We start from the raw sequence: 26,443 nt of genomic DNA, 5'->3' as shown, positions 1-26,443 counted from the left end.
TTTCAGCAGCCTCCGTCTCTGCGAGTCTCTCCTCTCTGACAGCAGACAAAATAAACAACTTAACAGGCGCTGGGCTGGCTGCGCGTTGGATCACTCTGTGTTTTTGTTGTGATTTTGAGGCTTGGAGAGAGATAAAAGAGAGGCTGATTTGGTCAAGACAAGAGTACTTTACTGTGCTAAATACTGTTTCCATAAGACTGGGAGGTTGTGGGATAAACTGCTTTTTCCTTCGCCGTGTCAATTTTTCATAACCCATCAACATGTCAGTCCTGGGAGCTTTACAGGAAGACTTCAAAGTGCTTTAAACTGTTATTAACTCATTTGTCTGGCAAATTGAGGGCAGAGGAAAAACAGGAAGTGAGTATGACACTGATGATAAATCAATTAAAGCTAATACAAATTATTAAGAGTAAAAATTAACATGTTTTTAAGAGAATGGCCTTTTCTGTTTTGTAAAAAACATTTTTGATTGATGAAAGGAAGTGCCAGATTTCTCATTTCAGTGAGCTACAAGCAAAATGATCCTACTTGTGTTTGGCAAGTAGAGTCTGAGCTGAGATGTGTGCCACTTCAACATTTAGCTCTCTATATTTACAAAATTTAAAAACTCAATATCCAATTCAAGTTTGCACAAAGCAAAAACTCCTTTACTCTGTTTGGTCTGTGGATATCCTCGTCAACTGACCTGAGCATGACCATAGAGGAGTTTTTGCAGATGTGAATGGGACAGTGACAAATAAGGGTTGGTACCATGCTTTAAACTAATTAAAACAACATGTTAGATGATTGTTTGAATGTTTAGTTCACATTTTTGTTGGTCTCACTGTATTTTATATGACGTTTTTACCATTTTTAACCAATAAGAGAATCAGTCCCATTAAATTGTCAAATGGTGTAAACACCAAGACAAGTATTAAATATTTCACATTCCTAGATATCATGCAAGTGTTCTGGTGAAATTATTTGTTATGAAACATCATCTCAAAGTATATTCTGAATATTTAATTTAGTCTTGTCTGCATATACATGCAGAAAAGGCATTAGGACTTCTGGCCGAGAACATCTCACTCCCTTTCAATAGGAGGCGCTGTGTCTTTTTCAGGTAAGAGAAGCTGCATGTGTATCAATCTAGTTTTGGTTTACCCTAAGAGGAAGCAACTTTCTTATGACAGTGGCCAAGATGAATACATCTGCAGCTCTTTATGTTTTCATTAATGTATGTGTACATGGATGCTAGGTGTTGCAGCATTTTTTTATTTGCTGGTCGTGGACAACAAACTGGTTGTTTCTTCAGTGATTTTTTTTTTTTCTTTTTTTGCTCCTGTGTTTGTCTGGAGATCCTACATGTAACCATGGCTGCATTGTTTACATGTGAAATCAGCTGTTAGCAGCCTGTAGCATGTCAATGCTAAATGTTGCAAGGCCGGATGTCTTCCCCCAAGGTGAGGAGAAGGAGGTGAGGACGACGTGCTGGTTCTCAGGTGTGAGCTAAGTAGTGACGACATGGACCTGTCCTTCCATCCATCGTTATTGGGAACGTACGATCTATCTCCAATAAGATGGACAAGCTAGCTGTGCCAACTCAGCAACAGAGGGAATACCAGAAGGTAGAGTAGCATAATGCTATTAACAGACATGGCTAACAGAGCTAACATCAGACACCAACACCACATTGGAAGAGCTTCACCTGCTGTAAGCAGACAGGATCCAGGAGACAGAGACTGAACAGACTGCTGAAGAAGCCCAGTCCTGGACCCTGTGGAGGTGGAGGCTGGCTGACTGGACAATGACGGACAAGCTGTCAGCATCTATTTTGTATTCTTGATTGCTGCTTTGACTCCTCCTGAATTTCCCCTCAGGGATAAATAAAGTATTTTCTATTCTACTTCTATTTCTAATCTATCTATGTGCCATGGTTTTTTTTTGATGTGTTGGAGCCATAGACTGTATGTCCCTATTTATCATGGTTGTCTACTTCCTGTGTACCGAAACCTGTCGAGTCCAACTGCAGTCTAACAGCAATCACATTATCTGGGTGTGTTAACTAAGCTGTGCTCAGTCAGTTCTTGGTCTGACGAAGCTGTTCACATGCAACTTGATAGTCAGATCTTGAGCTGACTAAGCTCATAGTCTGATTTCTGAAGCTGCGTGTAAATGCACTGTTTTCTCTATATTTTTAGGGTCAGTTGGTTTACACTGTAGTAGACTACTAAAATCATATTCATGGAAACTTTTTGCAATGTTTCAGTTGTTTTATGAGAAAGACTGGTCACACCAATTGTCATTAACCAGTTTCACCAACTGACCACGTCTTTCACCTGAATAGTCTGTTCCTTGAATCTGTAGTGTGTCTTGCTGGACTGAAATTGAATTTTGAATTTTAGAAATATGAAGTCTTGAATGTTTATGTAGGTTACCATACAACCCCAAAGCAAATGTATTCACTTTCAAAATGTTGAATTCAGTTTCAGGCAGAGAGAAAAATACAACATACTGAGAATGTATAAGTTAATGGTTAAACTGAATATTGTGGTTAAAAACTGCTGATATTTATGAGCTACAAACAAAAAAAAGACCTGAATTACTTTATGTAATGTTTCACAAATATATAAAATTATTTCAAAGTTTACCTTTTTGAATTAAAATTAACTTTTTTGTTGGTGTTCTGATATTTGGGAGAGTGCAAAACTGTCAATAATCACATCAACACTCTTAGATTCTTCATAATAACGTCTATATGAGACGTCTGTCTGATTGGTCCAAAGAAATCCAGACCCTAACGTTTGTTCTTGTGTTTATAAAAGAGTCAAAGATCATCAGCTTTCATTCTCTGAGACAGAAAACAGCACAAGTTCGACCACACATGACTTATAATCACACATCTCGGCTCTTTCTTACGTCATAATAAAAAAAGACAGCAGATTACTGCCAGGAAATCAGCCACACTCTGAGCCTGTTATTCTCTTTAACACACGCCAGTGTAATTAACCCATTAAAAGTCTGCCCTGGAGGGCTCTCTGTGCTCAAGGTAGAAAGGCTGTGACCAAAGTAATTATAACCTTGATTCCTGGGCTTAAAAATAACAGCATATCTCGTATAAATAGATTTATAATCAGCCTACAGAGCTTGAAAGTCTTTCTATTGAAGATACTTTGCTATTGTTTGGCCTCACTCTCCACAGACCTGACAGCCGGGATGGCTCACACAACCTGCCAAAGAACTTTACTGATTCATTGTAAACAGGTGAGTCTCCGTCTCCACCGAGAACTTCAAAGCCTCCACACATGCAGACATGAAAACCATATAACAGGACGACGCAGAAAAAAACATCAGAGATGTTGAGTCTCCCTCTCTGCCTTAGACGATGGTGTAAAATAAACTACAGACTCTTTCACATAGCTCCGTATCAGCACAGAACAAAGTGTGAGGGGAGCAGATCCAGGTATCAGTCTGTGAGCTGATGAAGAACACCAGGGCTCAGGCTTTGATCAACGCTGATGTGTGAGTGCCTCAAAGTGGCCTCGTCTGTCAGCAGGTGTGAGCACACACTTCTCCAGCGAGCACCGACAGAGAACGTGTCAGGTATTCTGTCAAAAGGTGAGAAACTTTAAGTCCTCCAGACAGTGTTTATCCTCGCTGATGAGGCTCTAAATCATGACACACTGCAGAGGCTCCAATCTGAAGAATGGGATGCTTTGTGACCAGAGTTTGGGGAATTTATATCCTAGAAACTAAGAGAACCAACAAAACAGAGCCAAAGATGTTCCATTACAAGGAAAGCCCTGTATTCAGAGTTGTACGTCAGAAAAGTAAAACACAGTATCATCAGCAAACAAGCTTATACGTATGAAAGCAAAGGTACCTGGCTGATGGTTTGTGTTAAATTTTGGATCATGTTTGTGAGCTATTTCTAAAGGAAAACTTAAAAGATGCTTATTTTTGTCATATATGGATTGGAGGTTTAATAGTCCAACCAAAATCCAACGTCTTAGCAAAGCACAAAGACCAAAACTGGACAATAGTTAGCCGAAACCATCTGCACAGTTGCAAGACAGGAGATTTGAGGAAGTAACTACCCCCCTACCAAGAAATATCCTGATGCAAAACTGCCAATAAAAAAACAACTAAATGTAAATGTAAGTTAAAGTAGATGCTACCAAATAAGATTTTGCACAAGCCTGACTTTTTGTAAACAGTTGCTGCAAGAGCTTGGCTACCTGTTCTGCCTCATCTCCTGTCAAAGTTTTAGGTTTTAGTTGTTTTGGGGGCTTTTTCTGTCATCAATTGGAGTGGGCAGGACAGTAGACAGAGCAGGAAACAGGGCAAGAGTGGGAAGTGACATGTAGGAAAGATGCCATAAGTTGAATTTAAGCCCAGGCCACCAGCTTGAGAGCATGCAACCTGGACTGCTAGGCTGTACTGACGCTAGTGCTGCACGATTTGGGGAAAAGGTGTGATTTGCGATCAGGTGGACAATATTGCGATTGCGATTGTGCTTGCGATTTAATAAAAAAAGTTGTGTCATGATGAGTCTACAGACTTGCTTGGTTATCATGGAGAAAAATCTGAATTGCATGTGCTGACATTGGGATTGCGATTGCGATTGCGATAATCATGAAGCCCTAACTGACGCCCCATCACTTAAGGCCCACTCAGCTCGTGGGGGCAGTGTTGCTTTTACTACTCAATACAAAGCTTTAGTGAGACACAAAGAAGAAATAACAATGGCTGTTTAACTGCCTTGCCAACCATCACCTCCTATAACAAAGCCTCTTTTTTGTCTTTTATGCAAGTGACACATTTGCAATACTGCCTCCACAGCTGCGATGTTTGTATTTGAGTTTTGTTGTCATAAACTTTTAACTCTGGGCTGCTCCCCCTGGTGGATGTATTGGTTAACAGCAATGCCAAAGTAAAGGACGTATGGAAGCATGAGAGCAGTGATCGTAACATCATTTGAAAAGGAAGGATACATTTTCACATGTAAAGTGAGTATAAATGGGCTTTTAAGCCATCCCACTCCTTGGGACCCTTCTGTTGGGGTGCCAAAGTAAACCAATCTGATCCCAGAAGGTCAAGCTACAACACTGCAGACCATTGATTGGTCGAAAGAATCATCACGTACCGTGCGACAGCAGCCAACCCGTACCAAACTGTACTGATCTAAACTGGACTGCTTGATGAAAATGGAGCTTTAGCTTTTAATGGAATAGACAGACATGTAACTGATGTCCAGTATCTCATTTAGCTCTTGGCAAGAGATTAAGGTGCCAATACCATTAGGGCCTGTGTCCACTGGCAGCATATTTTTGCAGTAGCAGTGCCCACAAACAAAATTTCTTTAGCACTTCTTTACTGCTTAGCATGATTTTAATTTTCATTAAAGGATATTTTCCTTTATAACAAATGAAAGAGATTGTGTCCTGATGTTAGAAGCAGCCCCAGACCTGGTTTTTACGACCCACTGAGAGCAAGTGGTTGGACCCTCTCCTATCAATGCCAAAGCTGAGATTGTGGATTCAGCCCCATCTTCATTTTGATTGGTTAGTGAAGGAGAGGGTGTCCAGAAGCAACAAGAATCAACTGATACCAAGGGCATTATTGCTCTTAGGATGCTTGGCATTGTAGACGACTGCATTTGTTTTATAAAGAACCTACAATGCAAAAACTCAAGTAGTGGACACAGGCCTTTAATTTGCCAAAGAGTGTCTTACTATAATCAGTTTGTAGAAACTAAAACAGAGACAGAGATAAGTTATTTCTTGGTCATACGTGCACTATCTTAAATGCAAATGTGCAGATTTATTGATATATGTCAAAGTATTCCTTTGACTTCCTTTTGGGGTCTAAATAGTTTGAATCAAAGTTTGTGCCCTTCAGGGGATAGCAAGCTGAATCTAAGAGGTCAATTCAGTCAATCAGTTTTGTATTCAAATCATAAATAATGTCCCCTCAAGACCATTTTAATGAGTTTTTAGGTGATCAATGTGACAAGAAACTGGAAAAACAATGTTCCCTAACACATACCTAACACTGCTCAAGATGTTTTAAAAGTAGAAAGACTGCATCATGAAGTCTTAAGCAGTTGATGTAAAAACAAGCATTAGATGGTGAGAGTGAAGACCTAAAAATAGTGCAACTCCAGCTTTTTACTAGCCAACCTCCTCTAATGATTGTAGAACACAATAAAAGTGAGCAGAGTTTATTTTTATCAGCCGGTAACACAGTGAGTCGTGAGTTCTGGATCAATTAGTGGATCAGTTCTAATCATTTCTGAGATTTCACAGAGGCCTTATGAGGTTTTATTACCCAGAAAAGAGGGATTTGGGCCTGCATGAATAATCGTCTATGTGCACAGCTTTAAGTGTGTTTGTCATGTAGTTTGGGGAAAATTAGGTTGAATTTATTTGAAGCAATAAAAAGGGAAAATATTTCCCTGGGGCAGCATGCCACCAAAAACACAAACACAACTGTTAAAACACGTCTCTGGGGCCGCGAGCAGATACTGAAACTCTACTCCAGCTCCTGAACACTTCCATGTGCACCGCTGAACTTATCTTGTTTTCTTTAACACGTTATCTGTTTTTCTACCTGTCTCTAAACTCCGGCAACATGAAACTTTTTTCCTGCTGATAAAAAATGTTGCACAGGCAAGTTTAAGGTTTAGACAGGATGATGGAGAGCTTTCTATAATCCCTTGTTTTTACATCCAGGGACTGCTCCCTGTGCAGTCATCCATGCATGGGTGGACAGGTCTAACAGCGGGCCCCTCCCACCCCTGGAGGCAGGGATCCCTGGGTTGTGTGGGACGAGGGGATCCTGGTTACCTGCGTGCATCCCGGGTGTCGTGCACCCTCCCTGTGTTCCCCGCCGCTGCGCTTCAGAGACACACACTGCCTCCAGGATTTAACACTGCAGAGCTAAACACCGCCAGGCATGCGATGTTGTCTCTGTTCTCTTCTCACTGTGTCATTACTCAATTGGCGAGCACTGTGTGCAAAACATAATTACTCTATCACACCACGAGGACGCTGCTATTAGCTCAACAAATGTCGAAGTGGCACCATTGAAAGTGTAAATAAAACAGTGTTATTATACTGTGACAGAGTGGAACATGCTTTCATTAGGTGGCCTGAATTAAACCTCACTGTTGTCCCAACAAACATCTCCTGTACGCATTCATTACCAGCGAGAGAAAGTGGATAAATTTATGTTTACGCTTGAGGAATCACTCCTGGCGTCCTCTTGATTTGAAGAGGCAATATAAGCTGAAAGAAACCTTGAGCGTCGTGTAACATCTGTTTTGTGTACGAATTATAGCTTTGAAATTGAAGTGAGTGCTCATTTTCCCTGTGGTAGGTAAAACGAGCTGTTGAAAAGCGGCAGTGATCCTGATCCATCTCAGGTAGACGGGACTGTAGACAGGTTTGTACTGAGGTTTGACGATCCCTCTCCTGTAACATGCTTCGTTCTGTATTTTGTTACATAAGTACAGACTGTCAATTTCTCATTTTTATTTTCTTTTGATTATGCAACTGAGTGGTTTCTGAGCTGCTGGGTTTGCAGAAGTTTGTGGTGTATTGGTACACCAGTCCTACCAATATACCAGAATACAATGCAGAAATGGATATTTCACTGTGCTGCTAATTTATTTGGTATTTATTGGGACTAAATCACTTTGAAGATGCCACTCAAAGATGCAAGCAGCTGCTTCAATCTGCAAGGCATTCTGGATACAAAGAGAGTCTAGCAGCACCACTTTTCAACTCTTTCCTCCCTCATCAGGTTATAATCATGCTTTGAAATAAATTGCTGATATATCAGCAAGTAAATAAACCATATGGAGTGCTTGTTTTATCCAAAAGATTTCCCAGTTTTAGACAGCAGTTGACCAGTAGAGCAGCGGGACGCTGACAAATATAAGTTGCCAGCGGAGGACTGAACTCAACTTCTGCTTAGGTAGCAGGCATGGTAGCAATAACTAGTTAAATTAGCAAGAAAGGCTAACACATATGGGTAGAAACTTTGTGTTACAGAATGCGATTGAAGTCAGAAAACGAGTCTTAACGTTTTTCCTCTGGGGCACCCTTCTGAAAAAAGACAGCATCTTCTACTATATGACAGATGTAGACCATAGACTGAGTAATATAAGGACCTAGTCTCCATGGTGCCTCTGATACAGAGTTTTGAAGCTAACTGTCATTAACTGCATTTCCATTATACCGAGGATTGTGCAAACCGTAAATATCGCAATAAAGAAATGGTAATGGATACACCACATTTTCAAAAAACTTCTCAAATTTCGATGAAAATTTTTAATGCTCTCTTGAGGTGGTTTTTCAGAAGTTTAGATATTGAAGTTTCTCGCAAAAGTGCAATGAAAACAACTTTTTCAAAAGCATGTCATGTTGACATAACAACACACTTCACCCAACTCCTCAGACGTGTCCGCTGCCACACATATTTGGAGTGATAATGAGCACAGCGCCCGGACGGACGTTACGTTTTCCTTTACTCAAGTTGGGCACAATTCTAGTTGTAATGGAAACAACGGTAAGGTGCAATTGTTCTTCATCGAAACTTCAGAAATATTGCTTTTATTTTGCACAAAAAGTGTAATGGAAACGCAGCTATTGGAGTCATATAAGAAAATATGAACTCAAAGTAACTTTGTTCAAGTTTGGATGGAGTAAAAGAGTGGGCCTTTAGCCTCTTTATAGACAGCTACAGGGTCACCAATCAAGTCACCCATGTCCTTAATATGGGCACAACTCGCAAGTTATATTAATAAATCACCCCCGCACAGTGTGTGTCGACCATAGATTGTATAAAACATGGATGTAGGCTCAACGACATCATCAATCTGTTCCTGATACAGTGAAATGAAGCCAATCTGCGGAGGCAGCCACATTTGATATGATGCCGGCTTTGGGCTTCATGTCTAACAGCTACAGGGCACCTGTCAGTCACATGAGCTGAGCTGTGTCTCTGATTGGACAATCAAATAATCCTAATAACTTCTAAACCACAGAGTTATAAAATAATTCACCCTGAAATCAGCAAACCTAGCGTTGCAAACCCAAGCTGTTTTTGAACCAGGCTGTGAATATGCTTTTTAACACTGTAGAAGTCTGTTTTGTTTTTGTTTTTTGGTTGGTTGTGTACAAGACTTCCAGTCTTTCAGCAGCCAGCCTCAAGTGGACACTCAAAGTACTGCAGTTTTTAACCCTTTGCATGGGCTTCATTTCCCGCAGACACTAAAAACGGGAACTGCTATACATTTTTAAAATAATAATTTGATATTTTTAGACATATTTTTCTTGGTAGTTTTAAGGTGGGACAACTGAGTCTACTCTCTGATTTCAAGGGTAAGTAATGAGCACAAACCTAACGATGATTAGCTTAGCTTTGTATATGGCACTTCAAAAGATAGCACCATCTGGCCTGGTCCTGTTTGAAGATAAAACATCTATCTATCAGTAACTCTAACTTTATCCAATTATGTTATATTTTGGTTGTTTACGTTAGTTATTTTCTCCATAAAGACCAAATTTATCCCAAAAATGAGTTGCAAAAAGAACAATAAGCTCTTTAAAAAATCTGTTATTTTGGCTGTTGTATGACTTTATCAAGACCATGCAGGCGTTGCATGCCTGCTTACTTACATGTACTTTGCATGTTAACATATTTTGCAAAGGGAAGTTTTCCAAGAGCTAAAAGCTAGCAAGCTAACAGCACAAGAGCAGCAGAGGAACAATAACTTGCTAACTTGCCCTTGCTAAGCTAGACGAACTACAGACAGATACTCTCAGCAGAAAAGTGAAGTGTCTACTTTTGTTTTATATATTCTATTATATAACTTTTTTTGGCGTCTATTGCATATTCCATACGAACTCCTTCCTACATTTGTCTTCACTGAAACATTATACGTGTCAACACTCTCTAAAACACTTTTATTTGATTTTTCTCCACAAATGGCAGCAGATTATAAATCATAGAGAACACCAGGACTGTTATGTTGTCTCGTCAGCGTCAGACTTGTTTTTACTTGAAGCCACAGGCGACCAATGCTCTGTTAAGTGCAGCTATAATTCTTAAATCATGGTTTCAGGAACATGACCAGCACATGATAAGAATCAGGCGAGATTAAAGGATTTCTATAAATCTGACATCAATCTGGAGCTATTATAAATGTAACGAAATCCAAATAAAACAGTCCCTCTGTGTCTGCGAGAAGAAAAGACAACACTGGGGTTTGTTTGACTTTCAGATTTCAGACGGTACAACAAAAGAGTGTTTATTATTTGTTTCCCTTTCAGATGACTTCATTAGTTAATTAAATGTTAAATAAGCATGACCCTGAAGTCGTCCGTCATGTGAAAGCAGAGTCAGCTTACGACACCGATTAATGTTGGTTCACACCATCAGCAGAGTACAAAGGTGTGTGCCCTCCCTGTGGTTCTGTTTCCTTTGGGACCTGGTCTCGTCTCCCATGTGTGTGTTGATCCAAAAGGTCCCACACACTGCTGCATTAATCATCGCCAGGGATGAGAGAGAGGAAACAAAAACCCTCGCCTGGGGCTCAACCCAGCCATTACTCAACACGCCAGGCGTGATGTTTGACTTGACTCTCTCAATTACAGCCATCACAGATCCCTCTGCGCTCTCAGCACTGACAGATCCCTCTCATCTTCACAGCGCGCAGCAATAAGGTTTATATACGGGACGCTGAGCTGTACTGTACAGATCCCACACTCGTCTGAAACGTTACTGTGTCATAAAAACTGAAATTCCTCTCGCTGCACAACTCCACACCTCACTATTGTGATCACTTTCAAATGGAAAAAAAATCTCCTGAGGAATGCGGAGTACGACTGCGTGGTGCCAGCAGCCCACACACAGGATTGGTGAGATAGAGAGCGAATGCCATCATCAGAGCAGTTTCCACTGTTTCCACCGGGCACAAGGGAAAAACATGTAAATGTGGAGTGTAAATATTTGGCTTGTTTGAGAGCACAAATTTCTTGCCAAGACGGCTCCAACGGACGTGTTGTTTTCTGTGGGAGCTAACAGATGTGAAAGAAAAAACTGACAACCTACCCAAGAAAAGCAACTCTCTCCTTCTGTGGTTTGGTTTCTGTTTTTAAACAAGGAACCTGGAGAAGGTGGCACCTACAAACACGATCACTTCTGCACAGTGGTGTAAAGGAACAAAGTAAAAGTACTTTGTTACAGTTCTAAAGACTTTTTGGGAGGATCCACACTAACCGGCCACTTTATTGAGTAGACCTCATGGCATAGATTCTACAAGGTCCTGGAAACATTCCTCAGAGAGTTTGCTCCATATTGACATGATAACATCACACAGTTGCTGCAGATTTGTCGGCTGAACATCCATGATGAGAATCTCCCGTTCCACCACATCCCAAAGGTGCTCTATTGGATTGAGATCTGGGGACTGTGGAGGACATTTGAGTACAGGGAACTCATTGTCATGTTGAAGAAAGCAGTCTGAGATGATTCCAGCTTTATGACATGGAGCGTTATCCTGCTGGAAGTAGCCATCAGAAGATGGGTACACTGTGCTCATAAAGGGATGGACATGATCAGCAACAATACTCAGGTAGGCTGTGGACTTTAAACCATGCTCAGTTGGTACTAAGGGGCCCAAAGTGAGCCAAGAAAATATCCCCCACACCATTACACCAGCAGCAGCAGCCTGAACCGTTGATACAAGGCAGGATGGATCCATGCTTTCATGTTGTTGAGGCCAAATTCTGACCCTACCATCTGAATGTGGAGCAGAAATCCAGACTCATCAGACCAGGCAACGTTTTTCCAATCTTCTATTGTCCAGTTTTGGTGTTGCTGTGTGAATTGTAGCCTCAGTTTCCTGTTCTTAGCTGACAGGAGGGTCACCTGGTGTGTTCTTCTGCTGCTGTAGTCCATCTGCCTCAAGGTTGGACGTGTTGTGTGTTCAGAGATGCTCTTCTGAAGACCTCGGTTGTAACCAGTGGTTATTTGAGTTACTGTTGCCTTTCTATCAGCTCCAACCAGTCCGTCCATTCTCCTCTGACCTCTGGCATCAACAAGGCATTTTGTCCCACAGAACTGCTGCTCACTGGATATTTTCTCTTTTTGGGACCATTCTCTGTAAACCCTAGAGATGGTTGTGGGTTAAAATCCCAGTAGATCAGCAGTTTCTGAAATACTCAGACCAACAACCATGTCATGTTCAAAGTCCCTTAAATCAACTTTCTTCCTCATTCTGATGCTCGCTTTGAACTGCAGCAGATCGTCTTGACCATGTCTACATGACCAAATGCATTGAGTTGCTGCCATGTGATTGGCTGATTAGAAGTTTGCGTTAACAAGCAGTTGAACAGATGTTTACAACTACCAATGTCTGCATGTTACTTTAAAACAGTACATACAGACTCATATTATTATTTATTCTAATTGCATCGCACAATTTTGCTTAAGTATGCAGGTGCAGGTGTTGACAGCAACTCCTGAAAGTAACTGATAAAGTAACTTGTAATCTAACTTAGTTGCTTCTAAAATCAAGCAGTCAGTAAAGTAACTAAGTTATTTTTTAAAGCAGTAATCAGTTATTGGATTACTTTTTCAAAGTAACTGTGGCAACACTGACAGGAAGGCATGAATTAAGTGAGCCCAATCAAAAGCATTATCTTTGAATTATTTGTACGTACATTACAGGATTATCAGACCACAACTTTTACTACTACAACAACTACTGCTACTATTACTACTACTAATAATATTAATCTACTTTTACTTTGTGGAGACTGCTTACATGTCATTGTTAATTATTCCCCTATTCTACTCTACCCCCTGACATATTTTACAATCCCCAACAAAAATACACAAGAAGAGCAGCTGTCAATAGTCATTAAACGTGACGTAAAACCTTGTTTTTAACCTCTTATAACAAATTAAAACAATTTTTTTCTGAAAAAAGAGAACTTGAATACAAGGCAGCCAAATGATATCTTCAAATCACTACAAAAATTGGATGTGAGAAACATTTCTACCAGCTAAATTATTTTTTTAAAGTTTGACCACAGCCCATCTGGAATGACTGGGGAGACAGTTTTTGACCTATACTGCAGCCAGCCACCAGGGGGAGCAGTTTCCATGGCGATTTCACTTAAAGCCGAGCAAGATGACATCCATTTTTTTTTACAGTTTCTGGTTTAAGCTTACAAGCTTTATTACTATTAGTTTTCAGAGGAACAACTATTACTTGTGATACTTAAGTACATTTAATTTGTGTTACTTAAAGACTTTTACGCAAGTGTTTTTTATTTTTGTGGGTGACTTTCACTTTTACAGGAGTAGATTTCAAGTGATATATCTGTACTTTTACTCAAGTATGGCTTTCAGGTACTTTATACACCACTGCTCCTGCACATGTTGATCCTGACGCTCAGGTTTTCATCAGAGGTGACAACGCTCACTATCTGGCACAACACAGCGTCTTAGGAGTGATTATGTCATTACCCTGTGATTGTGGGAGATGAGATGAAAAGAATGTTAGAAAGAGAGGCACAGGGGGCTAATCCTCGCCGAGGTGTTCTCTTTCAGGACCCTTTCTATGGGGCTTTGTGAGGGGCTTACACGGCATGCTGCCCCAGTTTTCGGGGCCGCACCGCCCCTATCGGATGTCCCAGACACAGCGGAGTCAGACTGGGGCCTGTGAGTGACAGAATCAATGGGCTGGGAACAACATCGCCATAGGTCTTTAAATATCTGCCCACCTCACTTTCCCAGGAGTTACATCACGGCAGCCGGCCTGTAAAGGGGGAAGTTTGCGAAGACACCCGGCTCCCTGTGGGACGAGACGAAGGAGTGAAATCCCAGCGGGGTGCAGACTTCAGCCGGCTTCAGGGTTGACACAAGGTCATCCCTCATAGCCTCTGCTTTTACAGGGCGAACCAAGTCAAATAAACACCACCAGACCGCAACCACCTACAATGTGTTCTTAAAGATACAAAGGAGACCTCACCGCTTGGTGAGCAGAGGAGGGGAAAAGCAGTGAAGGCTGCTGGTCAGAGCTGCAGGCTGGTATATAGGGCAGGGAGAGTTATATGAGAATGCCAACATAATGGGTGGGCTGAAAGCAAAACAAATATCCCGTTGGAAACCCTCACAAATATGCAACACCAGCAATAAACCAATAAATAACAAAGTCAGGGGCCAACTGTTGCTCCTGGAAATGGAACTGTACCACTGGAAAGACGTTTTGCAAGACAAAAACAACACTGGTCTGCAGTTACAGATGCTAGTTCTTCTCTTTTTTCACCCAAGCTGATGGATATTCATTTTTTACTCTCATGAAACAAAGTCGAGGTATTTTCAAACCTCTCCAACTCCCCTCCGTCCTGATGTTTTCACACAGGCTGGAAAATTTTGGTGGCAGACACCCGCAGCGCGCGCTAATTGATGCATTGATCAGCCTTTGGACGTTCACATTCCTGACATACCTCCGGAAGTCATCCATTCAGTGTTTCACACATTTTTGGTCCTCCTCGCTGTCTGAGGCTTGACCTGGAAGGGCACACCTGTCCTGCCTGCCGCTGCTTTTACCTCTGCAGCAGTTCGTATGAGTGTGCTGACACGAAATGTGCACAACACATGCTTTGCTTTGTTATTTCATCTTATATTCCTGCGTCAAAGCTGAGAGTTAGAATGGGTTTTTATCAGAGTTGTATGAATGTGTTGACACAAAATGAGCTGTGATTTCTGAATAGTGAATGATTTGAGAGACTGAGCTGCCTTAAAGTTAATCTGAGCTTCCAAAAGTTCATAAATCAGCAAAAACTTCACATGAATCCTTTTTATACAAGTTGTAAAAAGGTAAAAAAGCACAATCCGGGAAAACAGCACCGAATCTGCAACCTTTACCTTTTCTATATAGGTAGCTTGAACTCAAAAAATAATATTCAGGGTTTGTGACTCTACCTTGATGCTCCCGCCGACCTCCTCGCTGTTGGACAAAGTTGCGTTTAAGGTCTCTGTGTGCTGCGGTGTGGCCTCCTTTGGCCTCTTTCTCTCCTTCTTGGCGTCCACCCCATCCAGAAGAACACACTGAGTCCAAAACACTACAGCCACCACGGCCAGAGGCCCAGCAGCACACCACATCTTCACACTGAATCAATCCCTGCAGCAGCAGCAGCAGCAGCAACCTGAATCTTCTGCAGAGGCTGAGAGACTGAGGGATGCCCACGAGGCTCAGGAAGGAGACCAGAGGAATTGCAGCTTCAGGGACTCCCTGTCCAAGAGACTGTCAGACTGACTGCTGCCGCCGTCGCTCCCCTCCTTGATGAGCTCTCAGGCAGCGCAACGTTGCAGGGGCACTGTTAACTCTAGCCAGAAAGCTAGAGGAGGCTTACTCAACTATGAAATGTGTCAAGCAGAATGGTGCAAGGGAATGACAGATCGGCGCAGATCTGACAGCAAATAAACCCATTAGTGAGATTTTTCACGCTTTCTGCTCTGTTGGGGGGTGAGGTGTAGAGGAGGGGATGAGGAGGGGTTGGGTAGGGGGGTACAGGGGGCAGAAGAAGACAGGCAGAGAGGAGGGGCGCGTCCAAAGCTGAGGGTGGGCCAGAGATGGATGGCAGTTTTCTCTTTTTGCACCCGCTGTCCCGCTGCTTCGCACGCTGAGCGCCGGTCTCCGGGGAAGTTGATGCAAGATCCACAGAAGTTCACAAGAAGATGCAGTTCAACACAATTTCCCAACAAGTCATTAAGTCCAACGCCACGTGCAGCCCTCACACGGGACACTGAGAGTGATTTGTTGAGTTGATACAGCTCCTGCTTGCCTCTCTGTCCCTCCGCTCTCAGCTGCTCTCTGCTCAGACTGAGCTCACAGGAGGGCTCACACTGGAGTTTTATCATCACCCTTTTCTCCCTCCCGCTTCCCCCTCTCCACCTCTCCTTGTTTCTCTCCTCCCTTGGCTCTATTGGCAACCTTACTCGCTAACTCTGCTCTGTTTTATCTCATAGATGAAATGCTCAAGCTCTCTGGCAGACAAATAATGTGCTATGAGTGTGTAAAGTCGTGTATCTGTCGGAGAGTTTTGAAAATTTTGGCTCAATATTATCAGACTCTTAAAAGTTTAGATTTTATTCCTGGACTTTTTGTGGGGATTTATCGCTTTGGTCAACCCTTTGTCTAAACACTGTAAAAGAAAAACACCCGAGCTGTTCTCCTGTGTGTCAGTTAATGTCTCACTTTCCTGAATGGCATATTATGGTAGCGTAAATTGAAGGTGTCAGTAAATAACACATAGCTCCTAGAACAAATTGTCTCTCTGGGTATTTATGTTTTAAGGTCACTGTTGTAAAAGGAGTTCAGCCGTCTCACTCTCTTATTAGGAATAATAACATGTCATCTCATGAGTGCCCTAAAAGAACTCCACAACTAACATTTCAGCCCCCTGTCTTGGTCGGATTCGATAAAACATGTTACACAGTGCCACCCAGAGGCGGGAGCATGCAGTGCAAATAACTCACCTGTCTGTACCTTTCCAATATGGCGCCACACTAGTGCCACCAAGGTTCCTGGTTCCTCTGATATGACAGATGAAAAACGTAGCAGGAAGTTGTGTCAGCCAAAATACATCAAGTAAACCAGAGGGAGGCAGAGCTGAGCCGGAAATGGACACGTTTTCCCTTCAAAATAAAGGTGAGAAAATGAAATTTCTGTTAAAATAACTGAAAAAGTTATGGATTAAACCAGGCATACTTTTTTAAATTTGCTGTAAGTTTGTAAGGACAACATTTTAGACGATTAAAATTTTTGACAGTATCAAACTTAAAGTATCACTTACAATTCTTTGTGTAGCTTTTTGTTTCAATTTATACTCCTAGCTATTTTGGAAAATTGTGTAATTTTTTAAGTTTGCAAACATTTACTACTTACTTATCCATTTCATGAGTAATTTAAAAAAGTTAGCCATTACTTCTACTCTTGTTTCTCAAGTGCTAGCATGGTGCAGTGTTAGCTAGGCTACTCTAAATCAACTTTACACATTATATTAAGATTTCAATTTGTAAAATTTAAAACAAGCTGCTACCTGTGTCAAGCTTTAAACCTATAGTTGTTTCTTTTAAGGTAAATTAAACCAAATGTTTGAAACTTAGCTTAGCTAGCTGCACGTTTCTCACTATTTAGTTTGGTGTGACTATGCTAACCAATACTAGTCAGTAAGCTAAAATTCTACAAATGAAATTTGACATTACTATTAATAGATATAAAGAAAATGGGGACTTACCATGCAGGAATTCGGTAGAATTACTTGTTCCGCTGTCAAATCATTCATGGAAATTAAAAAAATCGAGAGATGTGAACAAGACGCATGGAAGGTGCATCCAATGCTAGCGGTTTGAAAAGAAAAGTCATCCCACGATGAGTATAAATGTATGAAACAGCCTTATTTCGCCTGTATTAATAGGCCATATCTTTACACGCACCTATTTACAGTTTCATTGATATGTTGAGATTTTTTATATTCGTATAGCCTACTTCTTCCAAATTTATTGGTAGATATTCAATTATCTAAAAACTTTAAATTGTTTAATAAGAGTTCCTAATGCTGCTCAGGTGAGCTATGTGGTTACACTTATGTGGAAAAGTGTTGTCTCAATCCTAGATGACCCATTTGAAGTTTCCCATAAGAAAAAATACTTTGCTTTATTTTGAAAGTCTCACCCGGATGCTGTACGTGTAAGCTCCACAGGCTTTTCATTACAGTATTGAGCCAGTAACCAGTTGGACAGACATCCTGAGTGAATTAGGGTTTACTGGAACACCGTCAGGAACTTAACAGCCTGTGTTTTTAAGTCTGAGCCGTCCCACGTCTCACAGTGGGAGTGTTGTGGAGAAGCCACGTGTACAGGAACTGTAATCTGACAGCTACCCTGACTGGAGCTAAAGCAGGTCTGTCTGAATAGCAGGTCCAGCTAACAGGAGCTAGCAGCTAGCCCACTCTGGTTACAGAAGTGGTTCGAACTTCCTTGTAGTGACAACGCATCTGGCAGGTAGGTGGATTTCTGCGAGTTTTATCCTGTTTTACAGCTTATATTTCACAAAAACACTTACCTTAATCTGAAATGCTGAAATAACTTCAACCTTGCTTTCCCTCTCAGCTAGCATGTCAACGGCGATATCATCTAATGCGTTTGAAGTGATGTTTAAACTTCAGGCACGAGCTGACCGTTGAGACGCATTCAGTTACCCTCTAAACTCGTAATTCAGCACTTTAAATAGCTTTAAAGTGGATAATGCGAACATGAATAGCTTCATATGACGACGTTAGAGTTTGACAGCTCAACCATGCCGTTATAAAATTATGTAACACATCATAATTAGTTAACTCAACATTGAATTAAGTTGTTTAAATAACCATTGGCTTAGTTTTGTTTAACTAGCTGAAATTAAAAACACTTTCAGTATTCATGTACCCTGCATATTGTTTCTTAACTGCCTTATTTTGATATTTACGTCTTGTTTTCTTTATTAGATATGTTTTTTATTTTAAATTGACTCATTTTACTCGATCCTGTAGAGAAGTAGGTTATCATGAGGTCAGCATGAACGGGAATTTCCAGTGGGCGTGTGTCAATCATGGCAAATCCGATAAAACTAGAACGTATCATTCAAGCTAAGCGTTAAACTGTGGAGTCTTTCTTTTTCTACAGTTACTTAGCCTTGCAAACCAGAGCTCAGGATTTGGGACTTTTTTTTAACATGACAGGGAAGGTTTGGACAGAAAAACTGATTATCAGCAGTGGCTTTTCATCAGACAGCTTTGCAGTCAGGAATGTTGATCATCTGGACAAGGGTTTCAATTTCATGAATGGCTGAAGGAGTCATAATTAACAGGAACATGGTAAGAACTCAGCTAGGGTGTGCCACATCTAGAAGACAAAAACTAAAAATCTAAATCTGAAAACATCAAAAGATAAGATTAAAATATATAGCATTTAAATGCAGAAATGTCTGGATTTTAAAGGAAAAATGCATCACAAACTGCCCCATCCCCAGGTTAAACAGTGAGTGCAGTGGTGAGCAATATTTACAGAAGCTGTGATGATGGGAACAAGACCAGGTGCAAAACTGCAAACATAATAAAGCATACTACTGATAAAGAAAAGAAGCAAAACAAAAGCTCCTCTAACCAAAGTCTTCTTTTTCACATTTTTTACAGGCAATCATGGCTGTTTGTCACAGGAACTTCCTCTCCGTGACCCTGCTTTGCTGTATCCTACTCCACGCCATGGATGTCCACGCACGTCCAGCCAACATGTCCTCTTCTAAAGACAAAGCTCCAACCTCAAAGGATGAGAACGAGATCCTCCCCCCAGACCACCTGAACGGGGTGAAGATGGAGATGGACGGCCACCTCAACAAGGATTTCCACCAGGAGGTTTTCCTGGGTAAAGAGATGGAGGAGTTTGATGAAGACTCAGAGCCGCGGAGGAACAGGAAGAAGCTTATTGAGATTTTCACAAAGTAAGATTTTTTTTATTTTCTCATTCTAAATCTATGTCAGGACACACAGCATTCCTGAACTTCATCATTTTGTCATAGAAGCTGCTGATCAGGTTTCAGAAACCACCAACTGGTACACCAAGTTCTGGTGCAGGATTTTAATTGTAAAGCACTTGAACACTACACTAGAAGAGAGGTGTAAGTCTTTGAAAATCCTCTGCATACTTTGATTACTATGTTTATCACTTTTATGAGAAGATTATGGTGTGTTCGGTTGTGTTATCGCTTGGGTGTGCCTCAGCAAGACGCTATTACACAACACAGTAAAATACATGAAACAACGGTTATGAGACTCGTAACTGTCAGATTGTGTCAGGACAAAATCATATTGGAAGAAAATAAAGACAAGTGAAAAAACAAGCTTTTTTCCTGCATAGGATTTTGTTTACCATTTAAAGCAAAGTGTTTGTCAAAGGTCATTGTGCTTTGATTTTGTAAACAAAGATTCACAATCCAGACAGACACAGCAAAGCAAAGCAGTCAAAATGTCAGTCTTACTCTGGAGCGATTTTATCTAATTGCTGTTTTTGCAATTGATCTTTTTCAGAGTTGATTTCAACAAAGACAGGAGCGTAAGCGCTAAAGAGATGCAGCGCTGGATTATGGAGAAAACAGAGGAGCACTTCCAGGAGGCCATGGTGGAAAACAAGAACAGCTTCCGAGCTGTCGACCCAGACAAAGACGGTGAGAGGAAACACTCAAAACTTCATTGTTTGACATCCTGCAGGAGTGTTTTGCAACTTTTCAATATTTCATAATTTGTCTGTAGGTCATGTGACATGGGATGAATACAGAATCAAGTTCCTGGCCAGCAAAGGTTTCAACGAAAAGGAAATCGCTGAGAAGATAAAAAATAACGAAGACCTGAAACTGGATGAGGAAAGTAAGTACAGAGTAATTATTGGAGCAAATGCTTGAGCAGAATCACACAGAGTCTTGTGTTGATAAGTGAGTTGATTGTCTTTATGTTTGCAGCACAAGAAGTTTTAGAAAGCCTGAAGGACCGCTGGTTTCAGGCCGACAACCCTCCAGCGGATCAGCTGCTGAACGAGGAGGAGTTCCTGTCTTTCCTTCACCCTGAGCACAGCAGAGGCATGCTCAAATACATGGTCAAGGAGATTGTACGAGACTTAGGTACGTCTATCTTCCCTCTTTTGTCTTCAAAAATAACATTGAACCACCTGTTTGTAAAGGTAGCGCGCCGTAAACACAACAGACATGTCACATCCTTATACGGTGAATGGGCTTGTTGGCACTGAGACGGTTATTTACACATCCAGCGGATAGAAAGCAAATAAAGTCATGTGATGAACTGAGGCCAATGTTGGTTCTCCGCTTATCACTGTTTGCGTTTCCAACAATCCAAGAATCTGTTTCCTCAGCTGCCAAATGCTCCACCTTGTCCACAAAGCAAAGTGTGTGGTCAGTATGGGTGGGTGATATAGCCTCAAAATTATATCACAATATTTTAAGGAAATTTGTGATAACGATTTTTATGACAATATAAAACAAAAAAACAAACAACGTATTGTTAGTGGTTGCTGCTTCTGATAAACAGCATTTTTATTGCACACACAGTATAGAAGCCACTTTTCCAATCATTCACTACAACGCACAAGCTTGAAATGTAAACATAGTAAGTAGGTCAGATCAAGAGGAAATCTGACGTTTTGTTGTAGAGACAGACTAGTATGTATCTTTATAGGCCGATACCGATATTTGAAGCTGGTATTTATTTGCAGTCAAAGTGTAAATATTGGTGTCAAAATTTTGAACAATACAAACTCCAACACTTAACTTAATTCAAATACCTTTAAGCTTGTGTTTATTAAAGAGCCCCCAGGCTCAGCAGCATGTCTTATCAAGTTAAATGAAACTTTTAAAAATAAATAGCCTAAGTTTTCTACAGTAAATAAAGTTTTCCAAAATTTCAATGTAACTGCAACAACTGTAATAACTACACTGCTGATTGGCTGTTTCCCAAACCATGGCTCTGCTTGTAACCAATCAGATGGTACTGTGGGTGGGACAGTATTGGGGACTGAAAGAGAGTGGAGCGGCTGCATCAGGGCCGCAACAACACAGTTTTAAATTTGTTTCTTATCAGCCGTCTGATTAAAAAAAAGAGGCAGATGCCAATATGCTTCAAAATGGCAAAAATCGGCCCCGTAGATAATCGGTCCATCCCTATCTTGGAGGAGGAGGAAAAGTTAATCTTGCAGGCAAAAACTTCAGAATTCTATACGACACAACACATTCTTTCTATTCTATCTAGGAGAAGGCATGGACTGAAGCTGCTGAAGTTTTGGGAGGGCCACATGAGCTTAACATGCTAATTAATTACCATAAAAGTGCGTTGTCATGGGTGGGATTCCTGCAGGAACATGTGGTCTTCCTGTGATCTTGTGATCTCAGGTATTCAGCTGCCATGGGCGCCGCCCTGCGTGGTGCTCCAGAGACGCATCCAGTATGAATTGGCATATGCCCACAATTTGCTGAACTGTGTGTGAATTAGGGGTAAAGCTGATATAGGGTTCAGATGTTCGTCTCGACCACACGTCCGTCGTAGAAGCAAAAAACTCCACTGATAATAACGTATCTTTCACGTCCTCCTCCCGTGTCTTCATAGCCTGGTTGTATTCGGTGTGTTTCAGCTTTTGGTGGTGGAACATGTCTGTAGTGTTGCCACCCTTCTCGGTAATAGTTCTCCTGCACATTTTGCATTTAATGTGTTTTTCTGCGTGTCTGATCTTAGGCCAGCCAAACCACCTCCACATCACTGAGGTAGCTCCTCTTTTAGGCTCTAAATCCTCATGTGAGAACAAAGTTGATGCTGCTGTGCTACTTTCACTCTTGGCCATTATTGTTTTGTACACAGCAGGGAGCTGGTATATACTGGTTATACTGGTATTATCGTAGAGGGTATGATATGGCACACCCCTAGTGGTCAGTTTTCAGTTTTTTCATCAAACTAAATGATAATGGACAGAAAGTTACTGGGATATTCAAACATTGGCATCCTCCCTCTGTAAACAGCACAGCAGTAACTATCAGTGCAGGTTGGCTTTTTGCCCACGGGCCGCACAGTACAAAGTGCAGTCTGCGGGCTTATCTGTGGGCAACATTTAAAACAGGTTGTTAAATAAGTTCAATACAATGTCTGACAATATCAGAACTCCAACATGCTAAAGAAGAATTTCCAGGCTTTAAAATAGCCACAAACAAAATAAAAAGCTTACAGTTACGTAGGAAACAAGTTGTCCGAAACATCACTTCACAGTCTCATTAAAATAAAATGTAGTTCTTTCCGTATGTCATGTACAAATGGCAAAAGAGACACCACTAATTGACTTGTTATCCCTTTTAAACTCCGACCTCATGGACATTTTTCTTGACATTTTAAAACAAAATTTTTGACATATTTGTTGTTCTTTTCTGGTGTGGATCAAAACCATGATTCTAATTAGGACTTGAATTTTTTGTTCAGATTCAGATTCAGACAAATAATTATTTACTGATATAAAAGCATCAGTAAAAGAACTACACAAGAGTTAAAAGTTGAGATCATAAAAACTAATGATGATGATGTCACTGGGCAAGGTTAAAAGTCAGTCTGACTGAATAAATACAAGTTCCAATAAATAAATAAGACAAAAGATAAGGGATAAGCACCGCCAAGATAAAAGATCGTAAAGAAACATTTAATGATGGTAATTTTATGAATAATTTGTTAAGTAATGTCCCTGAAATATATAGGCTAATTACCTGTTTTTTTGTCTTTGTTTGCAGACCAGGATGGTGATAAGAAGCTGACGCTGTCTGAGTTCATCTCACTTCCTGTCGGCACCGTGGAGAACCAGCAGGCTCAGGACATCGACGACGACTGGGTGAAAGAGAGGAAGAAGGAGTTTGAGGAAGTCATTGATTCAAACCGTGACGGCATCGTTACCATGGATGAACTGGAGGTAAGTAAGGTTCAAGATTCAAGGTTATTATTCGCCATTTGTACAAGAGTGATTCTATGATTAGGGAAACATTTCAGGTTTTCAGAGGCACTGGTGTGACCAACTTTCTCAGTTGGTCACACCAGCACAAGATTTGGTCACACCAAACTTACTTATTTGGGGCGAGGGAGTAACTCTAGCTATGATTTTGCTAAATATTTTATTGTATATATGAAGTTTGCAACAAGCACTAGTTGACAAAACAGGTTATTTGTTTTATGTAACTTTAAGGAAGACAACGAAACATGCAGGGTTATTTTGGTTAACAAAACATTTTTGTTGAAATGAAAAATTAAAACGAGGCTTTTCATAAAACAATAACTAAAATTCTTCAGTGAATTTACTAAAATAACCTAAAATGATGGATAAAATGTCTTTAGTCTTTGTCAGTCTGTGTCAGACATAAGCTCACTTTACCGACCGAGAGTGCTGGCAGGCTGCCAACACAACAACCCTTCGATCCTTTCCATGATCTCTGTCGTCTTTTCTCGTGATGACGCCGCTCTTTCTCTCTGAACTACCACAACTCATCCTCAGTTGGAGCGTGAGCTGCCTGAACTTTTCTGACTTGCAGCGTCTCCCAATGCCTCAGTCTTCTCACATCTTCTCCTCATATCCATGCTGAGCTCTCATCATCCAAAGAGCACACCGCTCTCACCCACAGTAGTTTATGAGAAGGATTTTGATTGACAAGCTCTGCCAAAAAAATGTGGGGTTATAAATCTTCCCCTTTTTGTGTATTCATTTGATTAGTCATGGCTCTACAGTTTTGTAATGTCCTAGAATTCAGATTCTTTATTTAGGGACCTTAAGCAGATACAAGATAAAATTTGCGACTAATTTGATTAATTAATTACAAATCCTGTAATTAATTTGATTAATTTTTTTAATCGCCTGACAGAACCAGTTTTCAGTCATGTCTGACTATTAAAATCAATTAAAACTGCACTTTAAACTTTTTTTCCTCTCGTACAGGAGTACATGGACCCCATGAACGAGCACAACGCCTTGAACGAGGCCAAGCAGATGATCGCTGTCGCAGATGAAAACCAGAATCACAGCTTGGAGCTCGACGAGATCCTCAAATACAGCGAATACTTCACGGGCAGCAAGCTCATGGATTACGCCAGAAATGTTCACGAGGAGTTCTGAAGAAATAATCTCCCGCCCCCTGCATCCTACATGTGCCCCAGGGACAAGCCTGAGAGGGGAAAACCAAGTGGATAGGATGATCTAGTGTGCAATCGTGTGTTTAAAGCCTAGCCTCAACGGCCTCTTTCACTGCTGACTAAAGTTTAACTCCTCTCCTTTAGCCCCAGATTGTCTGCCTGTTCAACTCCAACATCACCTGCCTTGTGTGTGCCTCTGGATGTTTTTGGACTTTTAAATGTCAGCACTACAGCACCCCCTAAATTTTTCTTGTGTTATCTCGTGAAATGTGTGTATATGAGGAATATAATCGAGCGAAACTGTTTCTGTTGCAGTGGTGAAAGAGACTGCACACGCTAGGTGAGGTGTTTGTTCTGCAGAATGATTTTTAGCTGGTGTGTTTGTATAGTGTAAATATTGTCTCAGACCAATTCCTCCGACAGAAAGAAAAATAGTGCTGCTGAAAGGATGAACCCTCTAGTTTTGAACAGATTAACTGCTTTAAATACCACTTAGTTCCTCCAGATTCACGGGGGGATTTCTGTCATTTGTGACTTTGGATTTCAGCAAAAGTTAAATCCGTCCTTTTACTTTAAACAAACTTTGTAAAAAAAAAAAACTTAAATAGAAATAACTTTTAAAAAATCTGTTTACAATTTACTCTAATCTCTATGTAGCAGACTTTCATAACTTGGAGTACAAAACGCTTAAAGTGTAGACAGATTAATATATGATTTGTTTGTATTTTATTGAAGGAAAAGCATCGGTGTCTCTGAAATCACTAAATCTCAGCCCTTGTTGCTCTTGACTTAAAGCTCATCTTATTCACGCTCTTGTAAAATCTTGTAAAAGTGGAGAAGAATTTATTTATTTGATGAAGGTAACTTGGATCATATGAATCTTGCATCATCACCATCACAGGTTTGTGCTTATTTACATCTTTTATTCAGCTCTGCTGAAAATAAGGAAGCTAACTTTGTTGAGCTGTCTCGGTTCACATATGACGAATTTCTCACTTGTCACATTTTCCAGACAAATTTTGAATGCGCTGGTTTCATTTGTCCTATCTCAACTGTATCTTGTTAAAAAATGCATGAACCAACAGTTTTTTTTGTTGAGAGTTTCAATGACCTGTGGTGTGTTTTTGGATCCTGCTGCAGGCTTCTCTGTCCTTGCCCTGTTTGGATTGTAATATAAGATTTATGATGACAGAATGTTACACAGCTTTATATGATGTATTGCAAGAAATACTGATAAACAATAAATATTTCTTATAAATAGCAGCTGTGTTTGAGGACTTGGCTGATCAATCATCTACTCAGCAAATATTACACATGTATATTTAAAAGACCAAACAATTGATATTTTGGAGGAATAAAGCCCAAACTGTCTTAAAACTTTAAATCCGTATGATGTAAACTGTCTATTTCCGAGTTTTATAGCAAATTCATCGACAATATGTTTTTTCTGCTGTAAAAGAAAAAGGTCTCATTCAGCTTGGTGCGTACAGTGTTGTGTGTAGTCTGCAAACCATAACACAGGGGTCCGCAGTATTATTTAAAAATGATTGTCAAAGTGTGCTACATCACTGGAAAACATATCAACAAACTGGGATCTCTTGCACCAATAAAGTCACCTATTTTTCCAATACTACAGCCCAATTTAGTTTTGTGCCAAGATCAATTCTGATATAATTGTGACATGTCAT

General features: G+C 40.6%; 2 protein-coding genes across 2 annotated transcripts in view; one reads left to right on the top strand and one right to left on the bottom strand.

Moving 5' to 3' along the window:
* Positions 1-15,872, bottom strand: part of c1qtnf12 (C1q and TNF related 12) — a 29,144-nt gene extending 13,272 nt beyond the window's left edge. Inside the window, exon 1 of the mRNA XM_074681918.1 lies at positions 14,986-15,872. Coding sequence (XP_074538019.1) covers positions 14,986-15,165 — 180 coding nt within the window. The 5' untranslated portion in view covers positions 15,166-15,872. The remainder of the gene's footprint in view (positions 1-14,985) is intronic.
* A 1,901-nt stretch (positions 15,873-17,773) lies between these two features.
* Positions 17,774-26,015, top strand: sdf4 (stromal cell derived factor 4). Its single transcript, XM_074681917.1, has 7 exons — positions 17,774-18,069; positions 19,239-19,543; positions 20,130-20,266; positions 20,352-20,465; positions 20,558-20,716; positions 23,372-23,547; positions 24,562-26,015. The coding sequence occupies exons 2-7, from the start codon at positions 19,245-19,247 to the stop codon at positions 24,736-24,738; spliced, it is 1,062 nt and encodes a 353-aa protein (XP_074538018.1). The 5' UTR covers positions 17,774-18,069; positions 19,239-19,244; the 3' UTR covers positions 24,739-26,015.
* Positions 26,016-26,443: the final 428 nt, after the last annotated feature.

The sequence above is a fragment of the Halichoeres trimaculatus genome, unplaced genomic scaffold, assembly GCF_033239565.1.
Source record: "Halichoeres trimaculatus isolate MK-OKI-2021-1 unplaced genomic scaffold, fHalTri1.1 fHalTri1_scaffold_11, whole genome shotgun sequence".
In the NCBI taxonomy this organism is placed as follows: Eukaryota; Metazoa; Chordata; class Actinopteri; order Labriformes; family Labridae; genus Halichoeres; species Halichoeres trimaculatus.
The sequence above is the reverse complement of the archived record's forward strand: the minus strand, read 5'-3'. Positions and strand labels throughout refer to the sequence as shown.

Excerpts from the sequence above, each read along its gene's own strand:
- sdf4 (XM_074681917.1), top strand. The coding sequence starts at position 19,245 with ATGGCTGTTTGTCACAGGAACTTCCTCTCCGTGACCCTGCTTTGCTGT. Across the intron at positions 20,466-20,557 it reads CCTGAAACTGGATGAGGAAA|CACAAGAAGTTTTAGAAAGC; the intron begins GTAAGTACAGAG and ends TTATGTTTGCAG. Across the intron at positions 23,548-24,561 it reads TTACCATGGATGAACTGGAG|GAGTACATGGACCCCATGAA; the intron begins GTAAGTAAGGTT and ends CCTCTCGTACAG.